Below are 27,214 nucleotides of genomic sequence, written 5' to 3' on the forward strand. Positions count from 1 at the left end.
TGCGTCTCAAGTTTTCACATCAAAGACAATCTTGTTCCGAGTCCTCCAAATGATCGCCACTGTAGCCATGAGTGCAAGCCTTTTCGCCATCTGGACAATCTGTGAACCGCGAATTGCCGTCCTGCCCATTTGATGACACTGCTTATCGTCGTTGATCTCCTCGCTATGCCAAGCCAAAGCATGATCTTCCCCCAAACTGTCCAAGTCTTCGAGCACTTAAAGAAAAGATGATCCATTGATTCCTCCTCCCGGTGAAATTTTTCTTTGATATTGAGAATAGTAGGTAAACAATATGGTGGTGAAGTACAAACTGTATAAGTATTAGAAAGAAAAAACATTTTGTAACAAAATAATAATAATAGTAATAATAATACATAATACTAATATGCATAATATATACTAATAATAATAGTATCAGCTATGTTGTCGGCCTCTGCTCCATTTCTTCGCTACAAAATTAATATACTACTGTATTCAGGAAGCATTGCTTTTGAAAAGCATGATGCTAAAATAAAGGAAATTGACACGCAATTATTTAAATAATTTGAATAATAAGAGAACCAAATACTCAACAATCAACAACTATAGATACAATTCAAATAACTTAAAATTTATTGAAATACCAAATACACAGAGACGATCAAGCTTCACACTTTTTCCATATGAAAGTGAATTCTCAAGGCAATTATATTCCTAATTACTACATGATTTGCTAATTAAATACAATGTGCACTTCTTCACTCAAACTGTCATCACCATAATTTTGTGTATTTCGTTCATATTAATCTCCTATAATTATTATAAGTCCTTGATTAAGAGATAAACCATCCGTGTAGAGTGCAATATTATGACAAAATGACTGTTAATTACGAAAAATTGTCATATTTTTATATTGTCATCAGATTTAGGTGTATCTTGGTAAGGGCTTTATTTAAACCGACGACTTATAATGGAGGATTAATTAAAATTACTTGGTTTAGCAATTTTCGTGGCCCATGCATAACCGGCTAATTTAATTCTGACAGTCAACCCTCACTCAATTCAATTCAATTCAATTCAATTCAATTCAATTCAATTCTGATTTAGGGATTCTATTTAGTTAGTCTTGTCCCGCAATTTTGAAAATCAATTGAAAAATTATAGTACTAGTAAAATTTGAATATTTTGATGAAATTATATGATTGTATATACGACAGCCGAAAAGTAAAAATTGGACATCATTACAATGATACGTTAAACGATATGTCTACTTACACATAAAATATAACATTATTGAAACACATCAATAAGGAGTATATTCAATTAGACTACTAGATTTTTTCATCATGAAATTATTGCTAACAAATCTAAATTAAATATCATAATTTCTAGCTAATTTTTAAATTTACACAATAGACCACAGTTTGACCAGTTTTATAGTTTTGCCCAATAGTGAATCATTTTATTAATTACTTGCTCATTAATTTAGACAAAAAATATATTATAATCAATCATAATAATATAACCAAAATTATAATACCCTTACTTTTTTCTTTTTTATACTATATGTTTAACCCCTTTTATAAATTACAAGATGCAATTTTTTAGTACCATGATTGAGATTCTACAGATTTCACGCGTGTTCTGTTCTTCCTCGATTTGATTCAACTTAATTAAATTGGTCATCATTTTCAATACAAGTGTGATAAAGATATATTATAGCAGGCAGCTAAGTGCCACTTGCAAATGAAGTGTATATTCTAAAAATATGCACATACCAAAATATTTGTTAATGATCAACCTGCATCTTCATTGATCTGGATTCATAGTAAAGGGCCCCACCTGCTTCAAATTTAAACAGTGTATAAAAAAATACTGAAATATTCTTTACAACGAGTCGATTTGGTACATCAATTATTCATAAAATCTTAAATTAAAGTCTTGATTCGTGCTACGACATTACAAAATTTGCATCATTAAAAGATACATGTAAACATACAGCCATTTACACCTGCTTTGATCTACCTACTTAAATTCAATAAAACCTTTTATATACTGTTAACAATTTTCATTAGCTGCAAACAAGCGATTTCCTTACCAAGTCCTTTGATGAATGATGATCACTTTGGGCATTTAATTTTTCATTTCACTGTCGTTTTAAGCATCACAGCTGGGCCCGGGATACGCAGGTAAGGTCATTATCCGCTTATCCGCCACTGGGCCACCAACCGTGAAATGATAAAGGCTCTGAAACTTGGAGCCCTGCAACCCGAGAATCTCGTGCACTGCCAGCAATTCGAGAAAGAAAATCAGAGATATCTCAATGAAGACAAGTACGTTGATAAAACGCAAAAACAGCGAACGAGCTAAGAACCTAGTAGTATGTAATCCAATACCATAAGCATTTAATTTCTCATTTAAGGTACACTGGTTTGTAACAGTGACTTTCATAAGGGTCGGGTGGAGTACTTATCGTGTATAGTTTGAGCTACGTTCTCAACGAGCATATAGAAGTAATGTCTTGACTAAGATGCAAATGATTATGCTACAGAAGATGAGGCAATTATCAGAAACCAGTTCTGGATAGCTCGATAGTAAGTTCTAACAAGACTTGTGACAGAGCAAGGCTATGAAGCCTGAGCTAGAGAGACGATGCAGAATTCGACAACTCTATAAATTACAGATGTAATATTCCAGGATCATACTGACTTGCATAACAAAGATTCAAATTTCAATATAGTAGATGTGCTTCATATGTACTATAATTCTGAATTCAGATTCAGAGACTAACCATATCTGCCCATTCAAACTCATCTACTCAGATTATTATTATCTTTCCAACCATATATTGTTGGGTTATTGGCGTGTAATATCGCGCAACTTTCAAAAAATTGAATTTTTTTTCCCATGATTTTCAAAATTGGCAAATAATACCACGAACTTTGACTTGAGGTTGTCAATTTCCCACCGCTGATAGATTCCGGCTTATTAAAAATGACATGGAAGACGAGTTGACATTTAATTGATGATTTGGAACATCACTCAATTTTGTCACATCTGCTAACGGGTGGGAAATTGACACCTTGGTCAAAGTTTGTGATATTATTTGCCAAGTTTGAAGTTCATGAAAAAATAAAAAAAAATTACTCAAAACACTAAACATGCCTGCCTTGCCATAAGACTAAGCATACACAAATGCCGATTGCTGAGTCAGAAAATCAACTTTCAAAGGAAGGCGGATAGCTTGTTCAAGAAAACAACTGAGAGGATAGCAAATAGAAGTGGCAACTTTGCAACAACTCCAATCGCAAATTCGCAACACTGACGAGAGATACAACAGAAGACAGATGGTTTGGCAACACAATGCCGGGGATCCAGAACAGTTTTAGTCTATTGAGAGGTATCAACGCAGGAGCAATTGAAGTTGTGAGATCCTTCATTGACAGGAATCAGGGTGGAGTTCCTTGTTCGGAAGAGTGTGTCCACCTATTTTTATCCTTGATGTACACAATGTTATGTTTTACCACCCACACAAATGGCTTTCCGAGTGATGGCCTTCAGATGAACATAAAAGGATATCGGCCTTCTAAATTAGAAATTAATGTGTTAATATGCCTTTACGAGGATAATTTTTGTGGTTTATTTAAATGATATACATCTTTTTGCATTCATAAAAAGGGATGAGTACTCTGTGTTTCTGTTCGGGAAAGAAAAAACATGCACCTGAGTTCTACTTACTAAGTACATGCTATTATTTTTGTCATACAGAATAATCAAGATTAATATCTGTAAGCACAAGCAATCCTCAATATCACGTTAAACAAAAATAACCGCAGGCTTAATAAATGGTAACAGGAAGGGAGTAAATAACCATTTCTAAGAAGACAATGAATCCAAGCGATAAATATGGATTCAGATTCCTATACCTATATCTCTTTCTCATTAGACCACAAACATATAAATAGCCCAAATCTTATGATTCTCCACTATCGTTTCACGGACCAGATCTACAGAGGGTAGCATAAATCCTAGCTTAAATACACTACCTGTTTTACTTTTCTTCATCAAACGGAAATAACAGAAACCAATCTTTCCGAACTCACTTTATCTTATCATTAATCCCTTTTAGAACTTCGGCTACCATTAGTGAAATCGTTCTGCGCCCCCTTCCAACATAGCAGCCCGAGGAAAAATAGGTACATACTAACGTATTTATAAGATATCATTCATATATGTTCCTCCAGTGAAAGTCATTTTCCTTCCTTGGTGCAGTTCAATGTGCAACAACAGGGAGTTACCAAAAAAATGCATTTTTATTCCATCAATTGAAGATTTTTAATTCAACCGGAATTTTCTGAATAGGGTCATACAACACTGTGGTAGCACTTCTTCATATTACCATTTTCAAGCTGGCAAAATATATTTGCATATATGCTAGACTGAACTTTAAGAGTATGAAATGAATAATGGCTTACCAGGATCATCAAAAAAGCAGCCAATTCCAGTAGCAGAAACCCCGACTGCATGTGCTTCGAGATAGAGAATTTGACCAAGAACTCCAGTTTCCCAAAATAGCCGTGGATACATCCATGCACCAATCCCCCGCAAAGTTGGCTCAAGATGAGCCACCATACCAAGGCTGAAGCAGCCATCAGCAGCAATGTCCTACAAAAAGATAGCAATTCATTTAGATGAGAGAATAGTATGAAGTTCACCATAAAAATAATTCTAGTATTAACCATGATAGTTCGATAGGTTTTCATACATATAAATTATACACAGTTCAATCCTCACAAAACATCAATGTTTTATTATGACCATGGCAAGTCACAACTCACAAGTGTAAAAAGAACTGCCCAACAGTTACCTTATTGGTAACTTGCCGACTATAAAAGCTATCAGAGTACATGTGAGCAAAGAACCTCACTAAATGTGGATTGTATGGAAAATGTTACAAGGACTTTGTAGCACTATTTTATGCTAAAGATAATTGCTTGAAAACAGCAGTATGGGAACTTGTTCTAATGCTCTCAAAGAAACAAAAACCAATTATTGCCTTATATCTTCATTTTCAATAACTTCTATGAACTTCTCGATAGCATACTTATCATTCATTTCAATTAATTTCTTAATTGACGGGCAAAACGCAGGTAGAAGTCTACAAAACTGAGTGCAAAACCCGTACACATCAAGCATATCAACCACATTTCTCGTTACAGCAATTACTTCTTATCACTATTAATTCAGAAGTTAGGTCTCATGTTACACTCAAGATACGACCAAGTGGCATATCAAACATGGAAATTCTGAAAATTTCAATATATGTTAAATAGGCTAGGCATTAGTCATACCTGATGACAGGAAAGCCGCTTTGAGAGCTCGCGACAGTCGTATTGTTCGAGCTCATAGAGAGGAAGGTCGTCTGGGCAGCCATCAGGCTTCGCCCACTTAAATTCCGACTTTGTGGAAGATTTAATATCATCCAAATGGTCATCATTCCTCACCAAGAAGTATAAACCATTAGGCAAACCCACAACTCTATGAACAAAAAGAACGGCATGAACTTGACAGGTCCAAGGCAGCGCCCGGAAGGGCAATGCCAACTGCTTCCCCTGGCTCACTCCACAGCCCGAAGGCATACAATGCAGCAAAATCTGATAAAATGTCTCCTTCTCCATCACAGTAACACCATCCATATCAACTGCACTCCTACGCTTCCTCACCACCTCACTCAGACTTAAACCCTTATAACAACTCTCACTAATCATCGCACTACTCCTAAACGTCCCCGCCACCAACTCTTTGCCCATCTCGAATGGCTTCATCGCAGCCTCCGCGGTTCTATATATGACATCCCAACATACATGCTCCTTACTAAGCACATTCGGCTTCCCCTTCCATTCAAGATTCGAAAATTCCATCACCGCCGATCTCAGCTTCCCGTAATCAACCTCGAATTCCCCTGAATCACTGGGGAAAACCAACAACACACAATCAGGATGATCGAATTCGAGCTCGGGCATCCTCCCCTTCACCGGCCTGCTCGGAATGTGAAATTTGGGGAAAACCCCCAACCCCATCAATCTCTCCAGCTCCTCATGCCCTAATCCATCTAAAACCCTAACATCCCACCCGAGCCCGGCGGAGGCCATGGCCACCGCCGCCACCGCGTGCCCCACGTCGTGATTGCAGTACCTAAACGCCCTCTCCCCGTACTTCCACGCCTCCCGCCAAAATACCGACGCGAGCCCGACCAAGAATGAATTTTTCGGCAGCAGGGAGAAGAATTCATGTGGGATTAAAGCCCTGAGCTCGAGCGCGTGCTCCTTGGGGGCATAGTGGGCGACGAATGAGGAGTCGGAGAGGGAGCTTACAGGTGGGGAGGCGATGTAAGCCTCGGTGGGGTGCAAATTGCCGCTGCTGGGGTTGACGCGGAGCGACCAAGTGGAGTATCCGGTGGTTTTCCAGGCGGAGAGAGCGAGGGAGTTGTGGAGGAATTCGGAGATGGTGGATTGGGAGAGGGGTTTTGGGGGTGGTAGGGAATTGAATGGGGAGGGGTAAGGGGGGGAGGTGGGATTGTGATGATCGGGGTGGGGGAGGGGGAGGGGGAGGAGGGGGGAGGAGAGGTAGCGGCGGAAGGGATTGGGCTGGTTGGCCCAGTCGAGGGAGGGGGCGGAGCGGGCGTATTTGGTGAAGGAGTGTTTGGTTTGGTGGTGGTATGTGAGGACTTGATTGATGAGCTCCTGCTGCTTCTCTTCCATGGCGGTTTGTTGGGAAGAGGTGGAGATGCTGAGGGAAGGCACGAGCTTTGCTGGGAGAGAGAGTGGGAGGCGGTGGTGAATGATGCTGTGCATTACAGCAATGGAATAGCAAATGTGAAAGATTCTTGTTAATTTCACAAGTTTCTGGACTGCTCTACGTTGTTCTGATTCTCGATCTCGCCCCTTCTCCCCTGCTTTTTTTGAGACGACAGATGTTTTATGATTGTTCACATAAAATATAGTACTATCTCTCTATCCATAAATAAACAAAAGGTAAACTAAATTAATTTTAATGTGGAATTGATAAATTAAGAAGTAAAGAAAATTTGGTGAAAGTAATATTACTTGATTGTAGGTCTACATTCACGATGATTTATAATGTTAGTATTAGTTTATATTTTTTATTTTAAAATTAGCCTAATATTAATAGATAATTAAAAATGACAAAACTGATCTATTTTTTTGAACGAATATAGTATTAGTTACTCATATTAATTAATATAATAAAATCACAAATTTCAGTATTATAAGGGCACCACTCAAGTGTATAGCAATTGTTTTTTGGACGAATATAGTACTATTAGTTACTCCTATTGATTAATATATAATAAAAACACAAATTTCAGGGGTATAAGGCCACCAGTCAAGTGATAGCAGTATATCAAATCTCAATTAATAGATCAAGAAATAGAAGAATGGTAATTAAGTTTTAAAAAATTTAAATTATAATAGTATTAAAATCAAACCTTTTCATTTATTGATTTGAAGTTACAGAAAAAATAAATTATAGGAGTATCAATAAAAAATTAAATTAAGTGAATGAAACAAAAATTAATAAAATAAAAAGTACTCCATTATTCATTGATGATGATATTCATCTAATCGAGTTATATAATTTATCCGAAATTGCATACTTTTTTAATTTTGTGAGTACTAGTATATGTCATGGCAAGATTGGCGAATTGATTGGGCCCTTTCCAATAGATTAGTAAACTATCATATTTTAGCTCATTAATTATGGAGTAGTAGTGTTGGTCGGTTACTTGAATTTAAGTAAAGTGCTGATTAAAATTATTGTATAATTCTATAAATGCATAGAGTTGCGTGACGCCGCTTTTTTGGGCCGTACAAGTACAACGACAAGGATTTATGGAAATGGGAAAAACCAAGTAGTATTTCATAATACTATATCTCAACTAAAAGTTGGGTAGAATCGATGAGATTATTTTAATTTGTATTGGCTTGATTGATTACGTGTTGAGATAACTCTCGGCATTTTTGGATTATAAAAATAAAGCTGCTGCATGTCATTTTTGCTCCTTAATCATTCTCGCATCAGCGCCAAAAAGGTGGCACCAGAAACCTCTCCCTTCACTCACTACACACGCTACTGATCTGCCGCCATTTCTCGCCCATCACACCCAGGTACGTCTCGATCGATTCAATTTCTACCTATCGATCCTGGATTTTACGATTTCTGTGTTTAATTCACTCCATTGAGTGTCTAATTCTGGTATTAAGGCTTGTTTTGGGTTTTGATTTGACATCGTTTTCTAAGTAGAATTTGATTGCTTTAATATGTGTCTTTTGTGATGTTTGAAGTGAATAAATAAAGCTAGAGCGATTAAAGGAATCGCATCTGTGGAATTAGAGTTACTGATTCGTGTAAAAGGTTGCATTCATCTGAGGCACTCTAATGTTTTAGCTGTAATCTTCGGGTGGATTACTCTCCGATTTGAAGGATCTTAGTAAAAATATTTGAACTGAACATATTTTTTATGTTATGTGGTTGTTTGTTTGGGCAGAAATTGTGAAATCCATTACCGGAAAAGATGAAAAACGTTGGAAGGATGGGAATCCATTACCTGCAGAGGCTGAATGCCGAAAATGTTCCAAAGGACTTGATAGAGAAAGGCCAGGCTCGTGTTATTGAGGCATCCCTGACACTCATCCGCGAGAGGGCGAAGCTCAAGGTATATTCTGATTACCTAACATATATTTATCCATCTTCAATAACCTCATGGATTAATGTCTGGTCTTTCGTAGTTGGAATTCATTGCATTCCTGTCAATGGTGTATAAATGTTCATGTTTATGCTAGTTGGTCTCTGAATATGATGGTGAACTTGGAACCTCACTTCATGATAAATTACGATAAGATTGTTTCTGTGATTTCTGAATTATAGTTCCTTGTGGGATACTTCTATTTGGTTATCCGTTACCTTGAGGTATCCAAAAGCAATATCTGGATTGATTTTCTGTGGAATAAATTTTAGAATGGTGTCTGGGAGAAGTTAAACTACATGGCCTAAATTTCCCAAATCGTTGTATCTACAGCATCTTCACCTAGTTTTAGTTTATGTTTGCAACAGGGGGAACTTCTACGAGCTTTGGGAGGTGTGGCGGCATCAGCATCTCTTCTCGGAGTTCCCTTAGGACACAACTCTTCCTTTCTCCAGGGTCCTGCATTTGCACCACCACGTATAAGAGAAGCCATTTGGTGTGGGAGCACAAATTCCACCACAGAAGAAGGTAATGCGTATCCATCTCTAGTCATACCATTTTGGTTGGGCATGAATACTCTTTCTTCCAAGGATTTCATTTGTTTGTTGGTGGTACTTCCATACTAAGGGAAATGATTGGTTATTGCTTAGTATCATTTCAGTATTAATTCTATTAGTATCTACTGTAGTTCATAGTGAGGAAAATGATGTTAATAAATAGTGGAATTCCAGTCATTTGTTTCTTGTTGCATTGTTGACAGAAAGCCCTCCCAAATTTTTTGATATCCATGTTCTTGGTCAAAGTTATACTATTGAGCATATCAATTTGAATTTATTCAGGGATCAAGAATTTGTTTTTTGTGTATCAGGAATCTATTGAGCAATAAATTGGATTTGTTAAAGAGATGTAAATTTATTTACTTCTTGATTTCATTTATCGTTATAATTTGCTTGAGAAAAATGCTCTTCTGGATTGATGATTGTGATTATTTATGAGACTCTTTAACATTCTTTATCATAACTATTTAGACTTTAAAAGTAAGGTTGGTTTATTCACAATGAGTCATGAAGATAATTAAGTAGTCCTAATAGTTAATTTAGCAATTTCACTGGCATACATGAACCATACACTTGTGTTACTTTATTCTTACAATAATATGATCTCTTTTTTTCTCTGTCCCCCCTTCCTATATCTGAATTTGTTTCATGAGGAATCTGGTTATGTAGGTAAAGATCTTAATGATCCAAGGGTCCTGACAGATGTTGGTGATGTTCCAGTTCAGGAGTTACGAGATTGTGGAGTTGATGATGATAGATTGATGAATATAATAAGTGAATCTGTGAAGTTAGTGATGGAAGAAGTAAGCTCCCCTTTCCAAAGATATCTTTTTTTGTAGGGATTATCTTTCAAATTTTCCTCATACATGACTCCTTTTCCTTTTTTTTCTGCACTTTTTAGGACCCATTGCGGCCTTTGGTGCTAGGAGGTGATCACTCTATTTCATTTCCTTCTGTGAGAGCCGTATCTGAGAAGCTTGGAGGGCCTGTTGATATTCTTCACCTGGATGCCCATCCTGATATTTATGATGCTTTCGAGGGGAATAAATATTCTCACGCATCTTCTTTTGCTAGAATCATGGAGGGTGGTTATGCTCGGCGATTGTTGCAGGTGACCTAAGATTTTTTCAGTGATGGTTGTTTATGTCCATTGATCCAAAATTTCACCGGAGAGCCATGCAAAATTATGACAAAACCTAGTATGCTTTACTTCTCCCAACCAAATATAATCAGAAAAAGGGGTTGATTGAAATTCTTATAATGCTTGATGCAGGTTGGAATCAGATCAATTACAAAGGAGGGCCGGGAACAGGGGAAGCGTTTTGGTGTAGAGCAATATGAAATGCGGACATTTTCAAGGGATCGGAACCTACTCGAGAATCTGGTCTCTCTTTCCCCCCCCCCCCTCCCACCCAACACCCACCTTACAGTCTTTTGTGTTACTCTGTTTTCCTCTCGCTGTCACTATCTCAAAATTTGAGGATTATCAATCTGAAACAAGTGTGAACCATAAATGAGTACATGTCAATCATTGTGTACAATATGCATTTTTTCAATGTGTTTTGAACTTTTGAATTTATTTCTGAGGCTTGAGCTCTGATTACCATGTTAGGTATAGTACTACCAGTAATCAAGTTTTGATTATTAATCTGTCGCAAAAATGAGAGTTATAAACAATATCAAAGAATCAAACTTGTTCTTGCCAGAATGTTTGTCCTTATTCTTTTCAGCCTTGAATTATTTGCAGAAACTTGGTGAAGGTGTAAAAGGTGTGTATATATCTGTCGATTTGGACTGTATGGATCCAGCATTTGCACCAGGAGTTTCTCACATTGAGCCAGGAGGCCTCTCTTTTCGGGATGTTCTCAACATTCTTCAAAACCTTAAAGGTGATGTGGTTGCTGCTGATGTTGTGGAGTTCAATCCACAGCGAGACACTGTTGATGGGATGACTGCGATGGTTGCTGCAAAGCTAGTACGAGAACTGACTGCAAGGATATCAAAATGACCGGGATATTGGATCAGCCTGAATAAGCACATCGTATGCGATGTTGGTTGTGGTGCTACAGCACTTGGCCAAAAAATTAGTTCGCCCGGTCAAGCCTGATACTATATCGAGGTGCATAGGCTCCATGGCTACATGGTCATGCCTTGTACTGACTGCATCTTTTTAGACAGACTTTTAGTTGCGAAATGGAGAATAGAGTAACAGTTGAGACTTCCATAAAAATATATGTATTCACTGTTTGAATGCAACTGTTGATTTGTTGAACGTGGTAGTTTTTTGGATTATGATCGGATCTTTAGAATTGAAACATTGGTGATTTGTTTCCATGTTATTGAATTGAAACACTGGTGATTTGTTTACGTGATTTTACTTCATCATATTTTGAGTAACTGTGGTGTTAAGATTCTTGTTTATTTCCAGAAACCTTACATCCTCTATAGCATAGACTACACGTTTACCCTTCTACAGTTCTTGCTTTTCTTCATGTTTTCCTAGTGCAGATGCTACAGATAAAGGTAAGGTGAGTCGTCGTCTTCATCATGTCAAGGCAGAACAGCAGAGGTCAAGGCAGAGCAGCCGCCGCTTCCTTCCCTTCATGTCGTTTCTCTAGTTTGATGCACTTAAACCGGCTTGCGCAGGTGATGAAGAGTGCGAGATTGAAAGTGATGAGAGCAGCTGACAAGAAGAAAAACCTGTCCATGTGGCCTTGGTTCAGATTTGGAGGTATCCAACCGGGTTTCCCATGCTTTGCTGTAGTTTTCATAACCACTGTCACAATTATGGTGCAGAGATAGCTACCGAGAGCTGATGAAGACATTGATAATCCCAGCCCCAAGCTCTTCAATCTGTCAGGGATCTGCGATGCGAAGAATTCCCATTGAGCGACGTAGATGAAGGCTTCGGAAACTCCCACAAGCACATACTGTGGGATTTGCCAGAAAATACTGAGAGAACTCGTTTCGCCTTCGTCTGCATACTTGAGTCTCCATTGCTCGACCAGGCCTGCAATGATCATGGCAACAATTGATATCACCATCCCAATTCCCATCCTCTGCAGCTCACTTGGAGTCTTAAGCTTTCTCTTGGTCAGTCTGGTGTATAATGGTACAAGCAACCTCTCATAGCAGATGATGAAAGTTGAAGTGCTTATGATGTCGAAGGAAGTCATGCTGGCCGGGGGGACGTGGAAGCTGTTTATCGCCGTGTTCATGGATGCTCCCTGCTCCACAAAGAGAGAGAGGACCTGCACAAATACTACAGATGCTACTATTGTGCAGAACCATATTGGTAGCAATCTCAGCACACATTTCACTTCCTGAACTTGTGTTACTGTACAAAGATGCCATGGATTTGGAGTTTGCCCCTTGTTTAGAAATATCTCCTCCGATTCAGTCATAACCGCCGCCCTGTCAAGAAACCTGTGCACTGCAAATATCAGTATTCCGATGTTCTCAATTCAGACGAACTGCTGTGATAGAGACTTACTTGAAATCATCGGTATGTGATATTCTCCGACCAAATTCCTTGTCATCCTTGTCTCGAACTTCATAGAGCCTATCTTCTCCATTTGAGGACACACCGAGCTTTAACTTTCTTACAGATGCAGAGATCACCTGAGAGAATCTGGAGATGGGGTTACCAGAGGGCGGCTTCATGTGTCTGTACCGAGACGTCCCACTCAGCAGGAAAGCTAAAGCCAACAAGCCACAAGAGGTTGAGATCCAAAAGGCCAGCACCCATCGCCCTAGATTTTCTATGTACACCAAAACTGTCTCCGCGATTAATGATCCAAGATTAAGAGCTACATAATAGTAGCTGAAGAATGCCGTTTTCGATTTGTTCTCCTCTGCATCTTCCTCGTCGAACTGATCTGCACCCAGTGTGGCCATTGCCGGTTCTATAGCCCCACTCCCCAAAGCTAGCAAGTATATAGATATGTAGAAGCAAGCAACTTTAGTTGGTGATGGCTGGTGGCATACATCTCCAATCTTTCCACAGCCATTTGGTTCAAGCATGAATTCTTGAGTTGACAGAGACAATATCACTAATCCCTATCAAAGAAATGCCAGCTCAAAATCAGTAAAAAAGAAAAGCTCATCCGAAGCAAAGAACGAGAGTGGCTTACAATGACTAAGACAGCTTGAAATACAACACAAGTTAGATATCTTCCCAAGTATGAGTCACTGAGAAAAGCCCCCAGCAGAGTGCAGATGTTGAGAGTTCCCATCCATGTACTGAATGTTTTCGCTGCATCCGCGTTCGTCTGCCTCAACACGGATTTGGAGAAAAGCACCATGTTTACTTCTATTCCAGTAAACGCAAGAGCAGCAAGTCCTTCACTTACTGAAACAATAATGCTGGTCAGTCAAAAACACTTCGGTTTTTTGCGACAATATATCAAATAAAAATGGCATTATGTCGTTTTATTTTCTGTAATAGCAATCAAGTTTGATTTGGATATAGAAAATGATGCCATCTTATCTATTGCTACATTGCTGTCATTCAGGAAAATTAATATGGATTATATCAGAGTTGGTCAGTGAATGTACCAAGAACCAGTGATCCTGCTCTCCATCCACCTGTTCTGTCTCTTGCTGCTGGCTCCCCATACATGTCGACTGTCCCATCTTTCGTGCATTCATCGAGAAGCCCCGTCCCTCGTTCCTGCATGCCGTAGATCAAGCTTAATGAGATCTGAGTCTAGAGAAGGTAAAATCTCAACTCTAAAAGCATTCAAGTTTTTTTTTCTGGATAAACTCACCATGACAGATGCTAGTCCTATATATTAAAAAACAGATAGTTACAATGACTCTAATGAACAGTTATTTAACTCGTGGTTAGTCCAAGAAAATGACTAAACAATTCCGTGTAAAAAAGCTAGAAATAGTCACACAAATACTACTGATGAAACAATATCATAACAAATATTAAGATAAGGCCTTTTCCTAAGTATGCTAATCATTGAAAGCTAGAAGAAAGCCTCCATCTAGCTAGACTACTGTACTTTTATGATCACCTGCTGCATTATTAAATCACCACTAGGGGGCACATTAGGTCCACCTAGTTCATACTTAAATCTCCTTTTCAGCTTCAGCTTGATATACAAAAATTAAATAATTTTGACTACTTATATGTTCTTGACATGCCATCGATGATATTGGTTTGAATTCAACCACAAAACTTATAGCTATCCCACATTTTCCTCCGTCATTCATGATGATTGCTAATGATTCTTTTTAACACAGGTAAGAATAAGATACAAGGATGTTGATTGGATTAGGGTCGGTCTCATGGGCTATTCATTTCGTGTTAGTTGGGACTGGATTTATTTTTTCGGGTTAGAAATTTTCGAACCACAACCCCTATTCATTTTACCACTCTTTCTATATTCAGGCTGAATTGACATTCCTCTGTATTGTTTCTTGACGAACGACGACGTAAAGAATGTAGAGACAGAAAGGCGCGGCCTTTAGTTGTGTTAGTAAGGGAGTGAACAGGGAGTGCAAAACCTTCAATCATGGCTCTTACAGCTTCTTCAACAACATGCGAGAGATCAAAGATTTGTAAAGTGGAAAAAGAGATCGGCTCAAAAGAGATTTTCTCAATCATTGTGTTTTGTATTTATTAACGTGGAAAACATGGAAACGACAAACAAACATGGCAATGAAATGAATTATACTCGAGAATATGTGAAGACAGAAGAAGAAATATTATGGCTGCTTGACAAACTGCATTTTTCATCATTCAAATTTTTAATTTGAAAAAGGAGGTAAAAGCATTATCTTTCGTCATAACTTAATTTCATTTATCAATTATATTTTGCTTGCTTGCAAAATTGATTAAAACATAATGATGTTCGATCAATATGTTTCTTATCAATTCAATTATAATAACTTGATAACATAATTGTATCAAAATATTGAGATGCATATAGTTCTTATTTACATTTGAATAAGATGCACAACTATTAGTGTCTTTTTTCCCTCGCAAAAAGTATTCTACTTACCATTTTCCACTCTCTTAGTTCTCTTCTTTTTTATTTCATATTTATCCACATTCAACTAATAATATTATAATTATTTTTTTCTCTCCTACCTTATTAATTTTACATTAAAACTCATGATGTACTACTAAGATACTGCGATGTGACAATATGTTTTCCCTTTTTCTCTTTGGGGAAAACGACCAAATAACACTTTATGGGTTTGGTTATCTTTTCAAATGAACAATTAAAATCATTTCTTTTTTATAATGTCGGCGTGATGGTAGTAGGTTCGGGTACAATGGCGAAGTCCTTAGCCAAGTTGTGGCATAAATTAGGGGTGAGCAAAAAACCGAAAATCGAATATCCGAACTGAACAAAACTGAAATTTGGTTCGGTTTTAAAAACTCAAAAATTTCAGTTTTTCGGTTCGGTTCGGGCGAAAAAAAAAACTGAAAAACCGAATTATATTTTAAATATAATACTGTTATTTATATTTATTCTATTAATTTAATATATTATATCATATATATAATATATATTCTTTTAATATATTTTATATGATATGCATTATATATATTCTATTAATTTTATATTATATATATTATATTATATTAGTATATATAGAATAAAATATTATATATATATATATATATTAATGTATACTCCATATTTTTTCCGACTTTTCAGTTTTTTAAAAATTTTGGTTTTGTTCGGTTTTTGAAGTTCGGTTTTCGGTCTTTCGGTTTTCGGTTTTTCAGTTCGATTCGGTTTGGGTTTTGAACTAAATTAGGTTTTTCGGTTTTGGTTCGGTTTGGGCAGAAAACCGAACCGAAACCCGAATGCTCACCCCTAGTATAAATTAATGAGTACAAGCTATAGCATGCGTGGTTCATTGAACTATTTAATTCAATTCTATTTAATTCGGTTTTTGAAGTTCGGTTTTCGGTCTTTCGGTTTTCGGTTTTTCAGTTCGATTCGGTTTGGATTTTGAACTAAATTAGGTTTTTCGGTTTTGGTTCGGTTTGGGCAGAAAACTGAACCGAAACCCGAATGCTCACCCCTAGTATAAATTAATGAGTACAAGCTATAGCATGCGTGGTTCATTGAACTATTTAATTCAATTCTATTTTATTTCCCCCCTTTGCTTGTGTTGCTATTGATTTGTGGGAACCACAGTGCTTTCCTTGGTGTATTTGGTTGTTGTATTATTTTGGTAGCAACAGGCGTGGAATACTTTTACCTTTTATTGCATATATTTTAACATAGTATGTCTTGCATGTAGTGGCGGACGCAGGATTTTAAGACTGGGGGTCCAAATTACCGTTAACAATTATTTCATATTTTTAATGTTAACTACGGCAAAAACAATTCCGACTTAAACAATGCATAACTAATATAGAGATGGATAATAAGAGATAAATAATTTGAAAATGGGCAATATAAAATAAAGATACATACAAAATAATTAAAGAATATATTTTTTTAAATTTTATTTACAGCGGTGGGTTTCAAACTCAGATTCCCAGCATGAAATTCAATTTGCAAACCATCTGCGACACGTGATGGATTATTAACTGTAGTATGAACATATTATATGTAGCTATGTCGAAAATAGGTGGGGGTTCCAAGGATCCCCCAGACAGCAACGTAGGTCCGCCTCTGCTTGCATGAATCCATGATGACTGTGATTATGACACATCTTCATGTCTGAGTTTTCTTTAGCAGAGGCACTGAAATATTGCTGATTTTCTTTCTCATTCATGGTTTTTTGGAGCTTGAATGCTCTGTTGATAATGATACTCGATGTGAAGCTTGTTTTGAAGTAGAACACATGATGAAACATAGTCATGTCGTGTTGGTTTTGTGGGAGATGTTGTTCATGTCTTTTACTGATGTACTAACATGTTTGTTGCTATTCCAACTATCTATCCAACACTATCATAATAATGAGCTTATGTCAGCACTATTAATGGTCTGGTCATTCATGAAAGTAAAATAAGTTTTGAAAGATTTATAAGGGAAAAAGAGTGTGAGAAAGGGGGAAAAGTAAGAAAGGATTAGCTGCAGCATATTGACTCAATTATAAGATCAACACGTCATTTCTCACAGTCCATAGAGCTGTTTGATCATAGGTTTTTTAATGATCAACTTGCTTGATACCAAACATTCTCATGCAGATTATGATATTGATGGTTTAGTAGCAAAATAGAGAGTAGTAGTCATTTAAATCACAAAGTTCGGTCAAATCCAAGTCTATCCCATGAGCTTCGAAATCGGAATATTAAATCACGAAGTTTCAGTTTTTCTCAGTTGTCTCATCCATACACAAAATTTCATCTTTTAATGATATTCAAACAACGTGTTTCAATAAAATTAGAAGAGAAATGAGAAAATAAAGGAATACAAAGAAAAAAATTCCAATTCAATCCATAATTTGAACAAACTTTGTGACATAAATATTACTCCCCTTTTTAAAAAATAAGAATACTAATATCTCTACCTTTTTTATCTCTTCGTTTAATATACAAAATAAATCACATGCTGAAAAAAATGAGGACATCATCAGGGGACCGAAGGAGTATATGTTATTTAGTGTTCTTTATTACTACTAGTAGATTTTATTCGGTAAAGAATTTTGTTATTAGGGAGTCTTGGTGATAAGTTTATTAATATAGTTTGAGTACATGTGAAAAATCTAAAAGTTGATACTCCGTGAACTAAAATGATGTCTTCGAACGTTACTCACTTGAAGTACATATTAACATTGCTATATACATAATTCGAACATAAATATTGTAGAGCATCTTAAACATATAGTATTTCCCATTCAATATTTTTGTAAAATTATAGTACTACTCTAGTAAATTAATCTAGTAAAATATTGGGCTGAATTTACTGGGCCTCAGCCCAATTATTGCAGCCCGTCTGCAGTTGATAGGCCCGTCACCAAAATTTGGCAAAACGAAGCGCGCGAAACCACACCAGAAACACACGCACAACACACACTGATTCTTAAAATGGACGTTTCGAGTCTCCCAATTTCTCCATCGCACCGGGGAAAGTTGATATCGGCCGGCTACTCTTCTCTATCCTCTCTCTCCTCCCTATCTCCTTCCCGTTTAGCCCTAGGTTTTCGCGATTATACTGTGTTATTTTTTACTAGAATTTCCGTTTCAGTGATGCTTTCTGAGTGCTTGTCTGTTGTCACTAACTTCAACTGTATTATATGTAATTGAACAGATTTGAAGATTTCGGAAAATGAGGCGGTGGAGATTTTGAAAGTAGCATCTGGAAGGAGTGGGCAAGACAAAATTGAGAGCGGAAGTCGTGCTATTGTGAATGGTAAAATTAGTTTCCAGGCTGAATTACTGAATTGGCTTGTTTTATTTTTTTTTCCGTGAATTATATAGCTTTTATTTGATATTAGCGGAAGATTCATTTTCTTGTTCTGCTAATTCAAGGCTGATATATTTGCATTTTTGCGTTATGATCATTTGTGAGTAATGTTGGTTTAAGCTCAGTGTCAGTTCATTCATATCACACTTGTGAAGTACTAATATAGACTAAGAGAAGGAACAATATTCCTTTTGGATTTTCTCTTTCTGTTTTCTTTTCTTGGTGCAACATAAATAACTGCTTTAGAGTTGTAAATGGTTATATTCCGTTTGAGATGCAGAATGTTGTATTCCTTTTTTCCTTCTCTACTCTTGAGAAGTCAGCCATAGCATTATTGTTGCTTATGCAGTTGAAGAAGCCTTGAATTATCTATAAGTTTTCACATTTATTCTGTATAGGAGCACAGACGGCATGGGATATGCTGCATGAGGAGGAATCTTCCAAATGCATCACCACATCTTGCTCAAATTTGGATGAAATCTTAGGTGGAGGAATACATTGTAAAGAAGTTACCGAGATTGGTCAGTCAGCCATACAAACCTCGTACCCGCTAAATTTACATATTGAGTATTTCCCCCTCATTATTCTGTTACCATAATCATTGTCTTGACTTTATCAGGTGGAGTGCCGGGCATTGGTAAAACCCAACTTGGGTGAGGATAATTATACCTATGTACTAGTATTTCTTTAGTTCTTTGTTCAAGTTGTGTATCCATTACTTCATCTTTGTGCAATGTGTAATGGATAAATGTAGTATTCAGCTTGCAGTGAATGTCCAAATCCCAGCTGAGTATGGTGGCCTTGCAGGGAAAGCAGTTTATATTGGTACCTTGTGCATAATATGCTGATTGCTCTCAATGTATCACTACTGTTATCTCCTGAGCTTTTAGCTCTTAGTGTTGGGTTGTTTTCAGATACAGAAGGCAGTTTTATGGTGGAACGTGTTCTACAAATTGCAGAGGCATGTGCTCAAGACATGCTAGAATATAACACCTTGCTGCGAAGGGATTTAGTAGATAAACAGCCAAAGTCTTTTCTTGATAATATATTCTACTTCCGTGTATGCACTTACACAGAGCAAATCGCTGTGATAAATTACTTGGAGAAGTTTCTCTCTGAGCATAAAGATGTAGGTGTAAGAAATTGAATGGGTCTTAATCTGGAGGTGCATGGGTTTTATAGCTTTTAAGTCTCGTTTCACAGGTTAAGGTTGTCATTGTTGACAGCATCACTTTCCACTTCCGTCAAGATTTTGAGGATATGGCACTCAGGACTCGATTACTCAGTGGAATGGCACTAAAAGTGATGAAACTTGCAAAGAAGTTCAATTTAGCTGTAAGGACTTCTGCAATTTGGTTTCATCCAAGCACCTTTATGTTTCTGCTGTGTAGTTGTTACCAATGCAAAGATCCCCAATAGAATTTTACTCATTTTTAGCCTATGCCACACATACTTCTGCAGGTTGTTCTATTAAATCAAGTAACCACTAAGTTCGTGGAAGGCTCATTTCAGCTAACTCTCGCTCTTGGTAATATCCATAAAGTTACTTTGTTCTCCTTTACACACTTCTCATTCTGCTTACTTTAGCTTCTTCATTCCGTGTGGCTATTTCTAATTAAAATAAGTAGAATTACAACTGAAAACTACAGATATACAATCTTCTAACCCATAAACCCCGGTCAACAGGCGACAGCTGGGCACATGCTACTACAAACCGGATTATACTGTACTGGAATGGCAATGAGAGACGCGCATTTATTGATAAATCACCTTCTTTACCGTCAGCTTCATCTCCTTACACTGTAACAGGACGAGGTATCCGAAACTCAACTTCAAACTGTAAAAGAGTGAAACTGATGTAGCTTTTGGTCAGAGAATAAACTGTAGAGGTTCTGTTTTCTTGGATGCGGTTATCAATAAACAGCCTGCTAAGCTAAGCATCATTGAACTTCCATTTTTCCGCATGCTTTGTTATGGTAATGCATAAAGTCCATCCTCATTACTTGCTTCGCTGCTTGTTATTTGGGTTCGAACAACAAGCTTTTTGGGTAGTCTATTTTTTTGTTAATGAGGTTAAACCAGTTTAGTCACAGTGATGGTGGATCTAGGTTTTTGTCTGGATTTTTTTGTCTTGGGATGTCCAGGGTCGCTGTCATAAGCACACACGTAATGTCTACCTAGAAGTGTTGGTGGGAGTCGAGCCCTTTACCTCCTAGTCTAATCTTCACGCAGAACTTACCAATTGTGTAATAAAACTCAACTGTAATTTTTTCAAAGAAAATGGCTTTTTGATCAGCCATTAGTTTAAGCAAAAGAAAAAAATGCTAGTATTGCTGCTGCTATTAGAAGTTAGGTTGCACCTACCTCTGATAAGAACAGCAATTCAATTATATAGTGTGTTGGTTGATGAATAAAAAATGAGTAAATATAGAACAATGAAAATTTGATCACCTACAAATTCTTGACTAATTTTAATAGAACTTAAAGACTATGGTATTACTCCACTTTCCATTCAGCCATCAATATTTTCGTCCTTAAAATAATTAAAAAAGTAGGAGTAATAACTAACATTTGCAAGACCAGTCTACCTGTCTACTTTTAACAAATTATCCCATTTCAAAAGCCGACGCCTCTCTCCTAAACTTCACCAAATAGTTATTAACCCCAAGCATCAAGGTCAATTTAAATAAGGTTTTTTTTTTTTTTTTTTTTTAATTTTGGGAGGATCGACGATGGTTCCCCATCTACCCTCCGATGTGACTCGGACCCCATCTACTTATATAATAAGATTTCCTTTTTTTGAGATGCAATGTGCAAGTGTTTCAATACTTCAATAAGTGCGGTGAAGTATAGGATATGCCGCAAAACCCACCATGGCTATGCTATCATTATTTATTTCTGCTATATTATTATTCATGCCTAAGAATCTACGAGATTACTATAGCTGCTTATCCTATAGTTGACCTCTAATTAGAATCGTGATAACAAATAGAGATCTTGATGTAATTTGATAGTTGGATTAAAATTATCAAAAAGTGATTTGCTATATAAAATAAATTTATTTTATATTGAGGAAATCTATACCTTTTGCAGTTGGATGTGCTGAACTATTATAACCATTATTTTAGATTAATCATGTAAAATAATTATATTATTTATAAAATATAAAAATAAATAGAAGTATACCATTCCATGGATTTTATTGCTGTTTAAAGCTATAGGAGTACTATTTTTAACTAAAGCGCGCACTAAATTCGACCCAGTATTTCAAGATTGGTTGAAGGGTAATCATCATTTAAAAATTAATCCCTTTAAAAAAATTCTAAGATTAATGCCTCGTTAAAGTAATACTACTAGTAATTTATATTAATTCTAACCATACAAAGCGTAAAGAGATCTTTACTTTATGCTTATAATATTCTTCCTCCCTTTTTTTGTATTTTTTGGAGAACATGCATTATATTATTGTTTTATTTTAAAAATTTGTACCTATTAATTAGAGAACAAATATACTCCGTATCATTTTTTTATACTAGTATTGTAAGCTAAAAATCTATAACTCCTTTCCTTACAAACCAATATGCAATATTTCCCCATTTGCACATGTAAACATTCACTACATGACAAATTCTCCTATATAGTTATATAGCTCATTGAAATTAATTAGTAAGAGTATTCTCTATGTTTTAATGTAAATCAATTATTCTTACTGGTGCTTAGCTATAAACATAGGCTGTGCTGATAAATCATAATTGTACTGTCTAAATTCCTCTCAGCGTACAAATAATTACTCACACTTAATTTAAATAAAACCATACTACTACTAAAATAAAATGGATCTCAATAATAGTATTATATAAATAAAATTAAAAGATGTGATAGACGTGAAATATCATACACAAACAATAAAAGATTTTAGCAAATTTCTTATCCAGCAACCGAAAAAACCATTGAAAACTCCCTCACACCTCATATTTCTCCATTTATCTATCTTCACCAATCCACTCTCACTCATTTCGACAAACACAAAGCAAGCAGCACTGAGCCATGGCTTCCTCCTCCTCTCTCACTCTCTCTCAAGCCATCCTCTCCCGCCCCTCCATCCCCCGCCATGGCTCCTCCCAGCAGCTCCACCCCGCCTCCATCCCCTCTTTCTCCGGCCTCAAATCCATCTCCTCCTCCGCCGCCGCCGCGGCCTCCCTCTCCCGCCGCCGCTCCGCCGCCGTGGTCCGCCACCCGGTGATCGCCTCCGCCGCTGTGGAGACCCTCGAGAAGACCACCGAGACCGAGCTCGTGGAGAAGTCCGTCAACACCATCCGGTTCCTCTCAATCGACGCCGTGGAGAAGGCCAATTCCGGCCACCCCGGTTTGCCGATGGGATGCGCTCCGATGGGCCACATATTGTACGATGAGGTGATGAGGTACAACCCCAAGAACCCTTACTGGTTCAACCGCGACCGCTTCGTTCTCTCCGCCGGCCACGGATGCATGCTGCAGTACGCCCTTCTTCACCTCGCCGGTTACGATTCCGTCCAGGTCGAATCTCTTTTCCTGTGATTACTCTGTGAATTCCATTTACCACTCGTTTTGATCACCAAATGCTTGATATTCTATCTGTTTTCTGTTGTTGGAATTCTAGTTCTTTTGGTTTGAAGATGTGATTCTGAATTATGGATCTGTGCGTCTGGAAAAATTGAGATAATTTCGAGTTGTTTCTCGAGGTCAACTGACTGTTATTTTGATTTACTAGTGTGGGTCAATGATGAATTAGTTTTGGATTGTTTAAGAATGCTTGTTCTTGTTCCCTTTTGGTGTATGAAGCTAATCATTTAAATTGCCAAAGGTTGTTATGTTTGATACTTATTTCATTAGTTTCATGAGCATTTGTGTATTCTTATGCACGTTTCAGGAAGACGATTTGAAGAATTTCAGGCAATGGGAAAGCAGGACACCTGGTCACCCTGAGAACTTTGAGACACCCGGTGTTGAAGTCACCACTGGTTCGTACCCAAATACATGAATTTCTTCTCATATGATAGCACACAACTGAACTTTGTTCTGTGAATCTGACTGCTGTTTTCTTACACATATGTGCAGGGCCACTTGGTCAAGGTATTGCCAATGCTGTTGGTCTGGCACTTGCAGAGAAGCACTTGGCTGCGCGATACAACAAGCCGGATAACGAGATAGTTGATCACTACACGTAATGAGCTAGTTTCTTCTCATCTTTTTATGTGGTTCTTTGGTCGAGGATTATATCCCTTATTGATAATTTTTCGATTTGGATTGAACTCAGGTATGTTATCCTTGGTGATGGGTGTCAAATGGAGGGTATCTCGAATGAAGCCGCCTCCCTTGCTGGTCACTGGGGGCTTGGGAAGTTGATTGCTTTCTATGACGACAATCACATCTCTATTGATGGTGACACTGAGATTGCTTTCACTGAGAGCGTTGACACTCGCTTTGAGGGTCTTGGCTGGCATATAATCTGGGTGAAGAATGGTAACACCGGATATGATGAAATCCGTGCTGCCATCAAGGAAGCCAAGTCTGTGACGGACAAACCCACTCTGATTAAGGTAAGATATTTTTCAATGGGGTGGTGAAAGTGGCGATTAGAAATATCCATGTAGCATTCTATATTCATAAAAGAGTTATTAATGTTGACTCTTTTTTTTGTTCGAGAAGGTTACCACGACCATTGGCTTTGGCTCCCCCAACAAAGCCAATTCGTACAGTGTCCATGGAAGTGCATTGGGTGCTAAGGAAGTCGAGGCCACAAGACAGAATCTCGGATGGCCATATGAGCCTTTCCATGTGCCCGAAGATGTGAAAAGGTAAGGATGTGTCGCCTTAATTCTCAGGTTGAGGCTTATTATGTATCTTGGCAGATGAACGCCTAGTTACTTTTAATATTCTTCGTATCAGTCATTGGAGCCGACACACTCCCGAAGGAGCTGCTTTTGAAGCTGAATGGAATGCCAAGTTTGCCGAATATGAGAAGAAGTACCCAGAGGAATCAGCCGAGCTGAAATCTATCATCACCGGTGCCTTACCAGCTGGCTGGGAGAAGGCTCTTCCTGTAAGTTATGTTTACCAATATTATTGCTATTAATTGGTAATTAAGTTATTGAGAAGATCAAGTGTTACATTTTGAATAGATAGGCTGATAGCAGCATCAGTACTCTTCAAGAGTAATGAGGCAAACCCTGCTCTTTGCTAGCAAGTATATATTTTTCCTTGTTGATTTGACGTTTAGACACTGCTTGTTTCAGACATACACTCCCGAGAGCCCAGCTGATGCCACAAGAAATCTGTCTCAGACAAATCTCAATGCTCTTGCAAAGGTTCTCCCTGGCCTGATTGGTGGCAGTGCTGATCTCGCCTCGTCCAACATGACCCTTCTTAAAATGTTCGGAGACTTCCAGAAGAACACACCAGAAGAGCGTAACGTGAGGTTTGGTGTCCGTGAACATGGTATGGGAGCCATCTGCAACGGAATTGCCCATCACAGCCCGGGTTTCATCCCCTACTGTGCAACTTTCTTTGTGTTCACTGATTACATGAGAGCATCCATGAGGATCTCTGCCTTGTCTGAAGCTGGAGTCATCTACGTCATGACCCACGATTCTATCGGGCTGGGAGAAGATGGACCCACCCATCAGCCAATCGAGCATTTGGCTAGCTTCCGTGCCATGCCCAACATTCTGATGTTCCGTCCAGCTGATGGCAACGAGACAGCAGGAGCCTACAAGGTGGCCGTTCTCAACAGGAAGAGACCCTCTGTTCTGGCCCTTTCTCGCCAGAAGCTCCCCCAGCTCTCAGGCACCTCAATTGAGGGAGTGGAAAAGGGAGGATACACCATCTCAGACAACTCGTCTGGCAACAAGCCCGATGTCATTCTGATTGGAACCGGCTCAGAGCTGGAAATCGCAGCCAAGGCTGCTGATGAGCTCAGAAAGGAAGGCAAGGCAGTGAGAGTCGTCTCCTTCGTTTCTTGGGAGCTCTTTGACGAGCAATCTGCTGAGTACAAGGAAAGCGTGCTGCCTGCCGCAGTGACTGCTAGGGTTAGCATTGAGGCTGGATCAACTTTTGGGTGGGGCAAGATCGTTGGCTCCAGTGGAAAGTCCATTGGAATTGATCGGTTTGGGGCTAGTGCACCTGCTGGGAAGATATACAAGGAGTTCGGCATCACAGCAGAAGCTGTTGCAGCCGCAGCCAAAGAGTTGATCTAAGCTTTCTTCTTTCCATTCGGATGTCGTTTGTGGTTTGATTGAAGCACGTAAAGAGAAAAGGGGCTCGATTTGGAGCAGCAGAGCTGAGAATTCCTAATAAAGAATACACAATTCTCTTGTTTTCGTTTTTTGTTCCATCAAGATTGAGCTTTTGTAGTCTAAAATGTGATCGAGTTATATATATTGGGCACAAGAATCTCTTGAATCTGTAAACTCGAACATCTTCCTGATTTTGTACCTTATTGTTTATCAGCAATCAAAAGGCTCTTGTTCCCCAAACCAGTAAAACCATTACCATTTTATTATCACCTCTTAATTTGATGGATATAAAATAATGGATTGAAGCCATTGAATTCATAGAAAGTGACTGGTTATATCCTCATCTACTGAGGAAAAATGAGGCCATAAATGGTGATGATAACAAGTATTGTGTGGTAGATCAAAGATAAGTGGTGTGAGCTCTTGGATTGGGCTATCCACATTGTCTCAATTTTGGCTTTTCATATCAGTGATCAACAGCAATATGTCAACTTGTTTGCTTTTATTAGTACTCCTATTATTTTTGGACTCTTTTCCCTTTAGATGTTGAAGGGTAGGTAGGTATTCAATTATGTGGTGGGACCATCATCACTTAGCATAAGCCTTCAGCATATTCTCTCTCCCTCTCTCAATAAGTGGCAAGAGCAATACTTTTATCTTTAAATGTGTGATAAGTTGGACTTGTTTCAATAGATTTTCATTCTATTTGAATCTTACAAAGAAGATTGTGCATTTAACACGTGAAGTTGATAAATTTATCAGGACTGACATTGGACAAGCACATATTTTATGACTATTGTATGAAATGAAATGAAATGATATTTTATTTGATTCAATGCAAGAATGAGAGACCCAATCTGGGCCTTTCCAGATCTATGACATATAGTAGGTACTCCAATATAAAATGAGCTCACCAACCATACCAATCTAGTGGTTGGTGATTGTGTTTGGTGGATACAGTTCTATCAATTACACTATAATGCTAATTCTCTCTCTCTCTCTCTCTCTCTCTCTCTCTCTCTCTCTCTCTCTCTCTCTCTCTCTCTCACACACACACACACACTATACCAATTACCAACCCAGAAAGCTATTTTCCATTTATATTTATCTGACTTGTAATAATATGTTCCTACCAAATCTTGGTCTTAGTAGTATAAATTTTAATTTTTTTATGCCAAGTACCCTTTTACTTATACTAGCATAATAATAATGGTCGATTTTACAGCCTAATGAAGCAAATATCTACATTTA

General features: G+C 37.8%; 5 protein-coding genes and 1 long non-coding RNA gene across 10 annotated transcripts; 4 read left to right on the plus strand and 2 right to left on the minus strand.

The window, feature by feature from the left end:
• Positions 1 to 1,610: 1,610 nt before the first annotated feature.
• On the minus strand, positions 1,611 to 6,953 carry LOC121809274. Of its 2 annotated transcripts, XR_006052241.1 has the most exons (4): positions 5,331 to 6,953; positions 4,455 to 4,644; positions 2,078 to 2,264; positions 1,611 to 1,821 (listed from the first exon to the last, which is right to left on the minus strand). XR_006052241.1 is itself a non-coding variant. In XM_042209809.1 (3 exons), the coding sequence occupies exons 1-3, from the start codon at positions 6,831 to 6,833 to the stop codon at positions 2,137 to 2,139; spliced, it is 1,821 nt and encodes a 606-aa protein (XP_042065743.1). In that variant the 5' UTR covers positions 6,834 to 6,953; the 3' UTR covers positions 1,845 to 2,136. The 2 variants fall into 2 exon arrangements, 1 of the variants encoding a protein (XP_042065743.1); XM_042209809.1 differs by lacking the exon at positions 1,611 to 1,821 and having other exon boundaries at positions 1,845 to 2,264.
• Positions 6,954 to 7,974: 1,021 nt separating this feature from the next.
• On the plus strand, positions 7,975 to 11,667 carry LOC121809294 (arginase 1, mitochondrial-like). Of its 2 annotated transcripts, none has more exons than XM_042209856.1 (7): positions 7,975 to 8,165; positions 8,546 to 8,713; positions 9,112 to 9,271; positions 10,021 to 10,103; positions 10,202 to 10,411; positions 10,574 to 10,684; positions 11,048 to 11,667. In XM_042209856.1, the coding sequence occupies exons 2-7, from the start codon at positions 8,573 to 8,575 to the stop codon at positions 11,306 to 11,308; spliced, it is 966 nt and encodes a 321-aa protein (XP_042065790.1). In that variant the 5' UTR covers positions 7,975 to 8,165; positions 8,546 to 8,572; the 3' UTR covers positions 11,309 to 11,667. The 2 variants fall into 2 exon arrangements, with proteins under 2 accessions (XP_042065790.1, XP_042065779.1); XM_042209845.1 differs by having other exon boundaries at positions 7,988 to 8,165; positions 9,970 to 10,103.
• A 50-nt stretch (positions 11,668 to 11,717) lies between these two features.
• Positions 11,718 to 14,525, minus strand: LOC121809285 (protein NRT1/ PTR FAMILY 7.3-like). Of its 2 annotated transcripts, none has more exons than XM_042209823.1 (5): positions 14,325 to 14,525; positions 13,858 to 13,972; positions 13,434 to 13,651; positions 12,794 to 13,359; positions 11,718 to 12,726 (listed from the first exon to the last, which is right to left on the minus strand). In XM_042209823.1, the coding sequence occupies exons 1-5, from the start codon at positions 14,331 to 14,333 to the stop codon at positions 11,871 to 11,873; spliced, it is 1,764 nt and encodes a 587-aa protein (XP_042065757.1). In that variant the 5' UTR covers positions 14,334 to 14,525; the 3' UTR covers positions 11,718 to 11,870. The 2 variants fall into 2 exon arrangements, with proteins under 2 accessions (XP_042065757.1, XP_042065768.1); XM_042209834.1 differs by lacking the exon at positions 14,325 to 14,525 and adding an exon at positions 14,070 to 14,265.
• On the plus strand, positions 13,529 to 15,094 carry LOC121809304. Of its 2 annotated transcripts, none has more exons than XR_006052245.1 (3): positions 13,529 to 13,668; positions 13,815 to 14,017; positions 14,554 to 15,094. It is a non-coding gene; the product is annotated as an uncharacterized LOC121809304 (long non-coding RNA). The 2 variants fall into 2 exon arrangements; XR_006052244.1 differs by having other exon boundaries at positions 14,702 to 15,094.
• Positions 15,095 to 18,281: 3,187 nt separating this feature from the next.
• On the plus strand, positions 18,282 to 20,643 carry LOC121797351 (DNA repair protein RAD51 homolog 3-like). The gene is made up of 9 exons (XM_042196111.1): positions 18,282 to 18,422; positions 18,534 to 18,635; positions 19,088 to 19,210; positions 19,309 to 19,342; positions 19,444 to 19,514; positions 19,604 to 19,818; positions 19,893 to 20,024; positions 20,151 to 20,217; positions 20,376 to 20,643. The coding sequence occupies exons 1-9, from the start codon at positions 18,311 to 18,313 to the stop codon at positions 20,549 to 20,551; spliced, it is 1,032 nt and encodes a 343-aa protein (XP_042052045.1). The 5' UTR covers positions 18,282 to 18,310; the 3' UTR covers positions 20,552 to 20,643.
• Positions 20,644 to 22,685: 2,042 nt separating this feature from the next.
• On the plus strand, positions 22,686 to 26,203 carry LOC121809314 (transketolase, chloroplastic-like). The gene is made up of 7 exons (XM_042209879.1): positions 22,686 to 23,225; positions 23,599 to 23,689; positions 23,787 to 23,892; positions 23,986 to 24,268; positions 24,378 to 24,526; positions 24,618 to 24,771; positions 24,965 to 26,203. The coding sequence occupies exons 1-7, from the start codon at positions 22,737 to 22,739 to the stop codon at positions 25,922 to 25,924; spliced, it is 2,232 nt and encodes a 743-aa protein (XP_042065813.1). The 5' UTR covers positions 22,686 to 22,736; the 3' UTR covers positions 25,925 to 26,203.
• The last annotated feature ends 1,011 nt before the right edge of the window (positions 26,204 to 27,214 follow it).

Source organism: Salvia splendens, chromosome 1, assembly GCF_004379255.2.
Source record: "Salvia splendens isolate huo1 chromosome 1, SspV2, whole genome shotgun sequence".
Classification (NCBI taxonomy): Eukaryota; Viridiplantae; Streptophyta; class Magnoliopsida; order Lamiales; family Lamiaceae; genus Salvia; species Salvia splendens.

What these genes read in the sequence shown, in the direction of transcription:
- LOC121809274 (XM_042209809.1), bottom strand. Translation starts at nt 6,833, where the DNA reads ATGCACAGCATCATTCACCACCGCCTCCCACTCTCTCTCCCAGCAAAG. An exon ending in AGCGGCTTTCCTGTCATCAG is followed by an intron (nt 4,645 to 5,330) that starts GTATGACTAATG and finishes ATCTTTTTGTAG; the next exon opens with GACATTGCTGCTGATGGCTG. An exon ending in CTGCTTTTTTGATGATCCTG is followed by an intron (nt 2,265 to 4,454) that starts GTAAGCCATTAT and finishes AATTGCTGGCAG; the next exon opens with TGCACGAGATTCTCGGGTTG.
- LOC121809294 (XM_042209845.1), top strand. Translation starts at nt 8,573, where the DNA reads ATGAAAAACGTTGGAAGGATGGGAATCCATTACCTGCAGAGGCTGAAT. An exon ending in AAATTCCACCACAGAAGAAG is followed by an intron (nt 9,272 to 9,969) that starts GTAATGCGTATC and finishes CTGGTTATGTAG; the next exon opens with GTAAAGATCTTAATGATCCA. An exon ending in ATGCTCGGCGATTGTTGCAG is followed by an intron (nt 10,412 to 10,573) that starts GTGACCTAAGAT and finishes TGCTTGATGCAG; the next exon opens with GTTGGAATCAGATCAATTAC.
- LOC121809285 (XM_042209823.1), bottom strand. An exon ending in AGCAGGATCACTGGTTCTTG is followed by an intron (nt 13,652 to 13,857) that starts GTACATTCACTG and finishes TTATTGTTTCAG; the next exon opens with TAAGTGAAGGACTTGCTGCT. An exon ending in TCACATACCGATGATTTCAA is followed by an intron (nt 12,727 to 12,793) that starts GTAAGTCTCTAT and finishes TGCAGTGCACAG; the next exon opens with GTTTCTTGACAGGGCGGCGG.
- LOC121797351 (XM_042196111.1), top strand. Translation starts at nt 18,311, where the DNA reads ATGGACGTTTCGAGTCTCCCAATTTCTCCATCGCACCGGGGAAAGTTG. An exon ending in ATTGGTAAAACCCAACTTGG is followed by an intron (nt 19,343 to 19,443) that starts GTGAGGATAATT and finishes GGATAAATGTAG; the next exon opens with TATTCAGCTTGCAGTGAATG. An exon ending in TTCTCTCTGAGCATAAAGAT is followed by an intron (nt 19,819 to 19,892) that starts GTAGGTGTAAGA and finishes CTCGTTTCACAG; the next exon opens with GTTAAGGTTGTCATTGTTGA.
- LOC121809314 (XM_042209879.1), top strand. Translation starts at nt 22,737, where the DNA reads ATGGCTTCCTCCTCCTCTCTCACTCTCTCTCAAGCCATCCTCTCCCGC. An exon ending in GAGATAGTTGATCACTACAC is followed by an intron (nt 23,893 to 23,985) that starts GTAATGAGCTAG and finishes GATTGAACTCAG; the next exon opens with GTATGTTATCCTTGGTGATG. An exon ending in GCTGGGAGAAGGCTCTTCCT is followed by an intron (nt 24,772 to 24,964) that starts GTAAGTTATGTT and finishes TGCTTGTTTCAG; the next exon opens with ACATACACTCCCGAGAGCCC.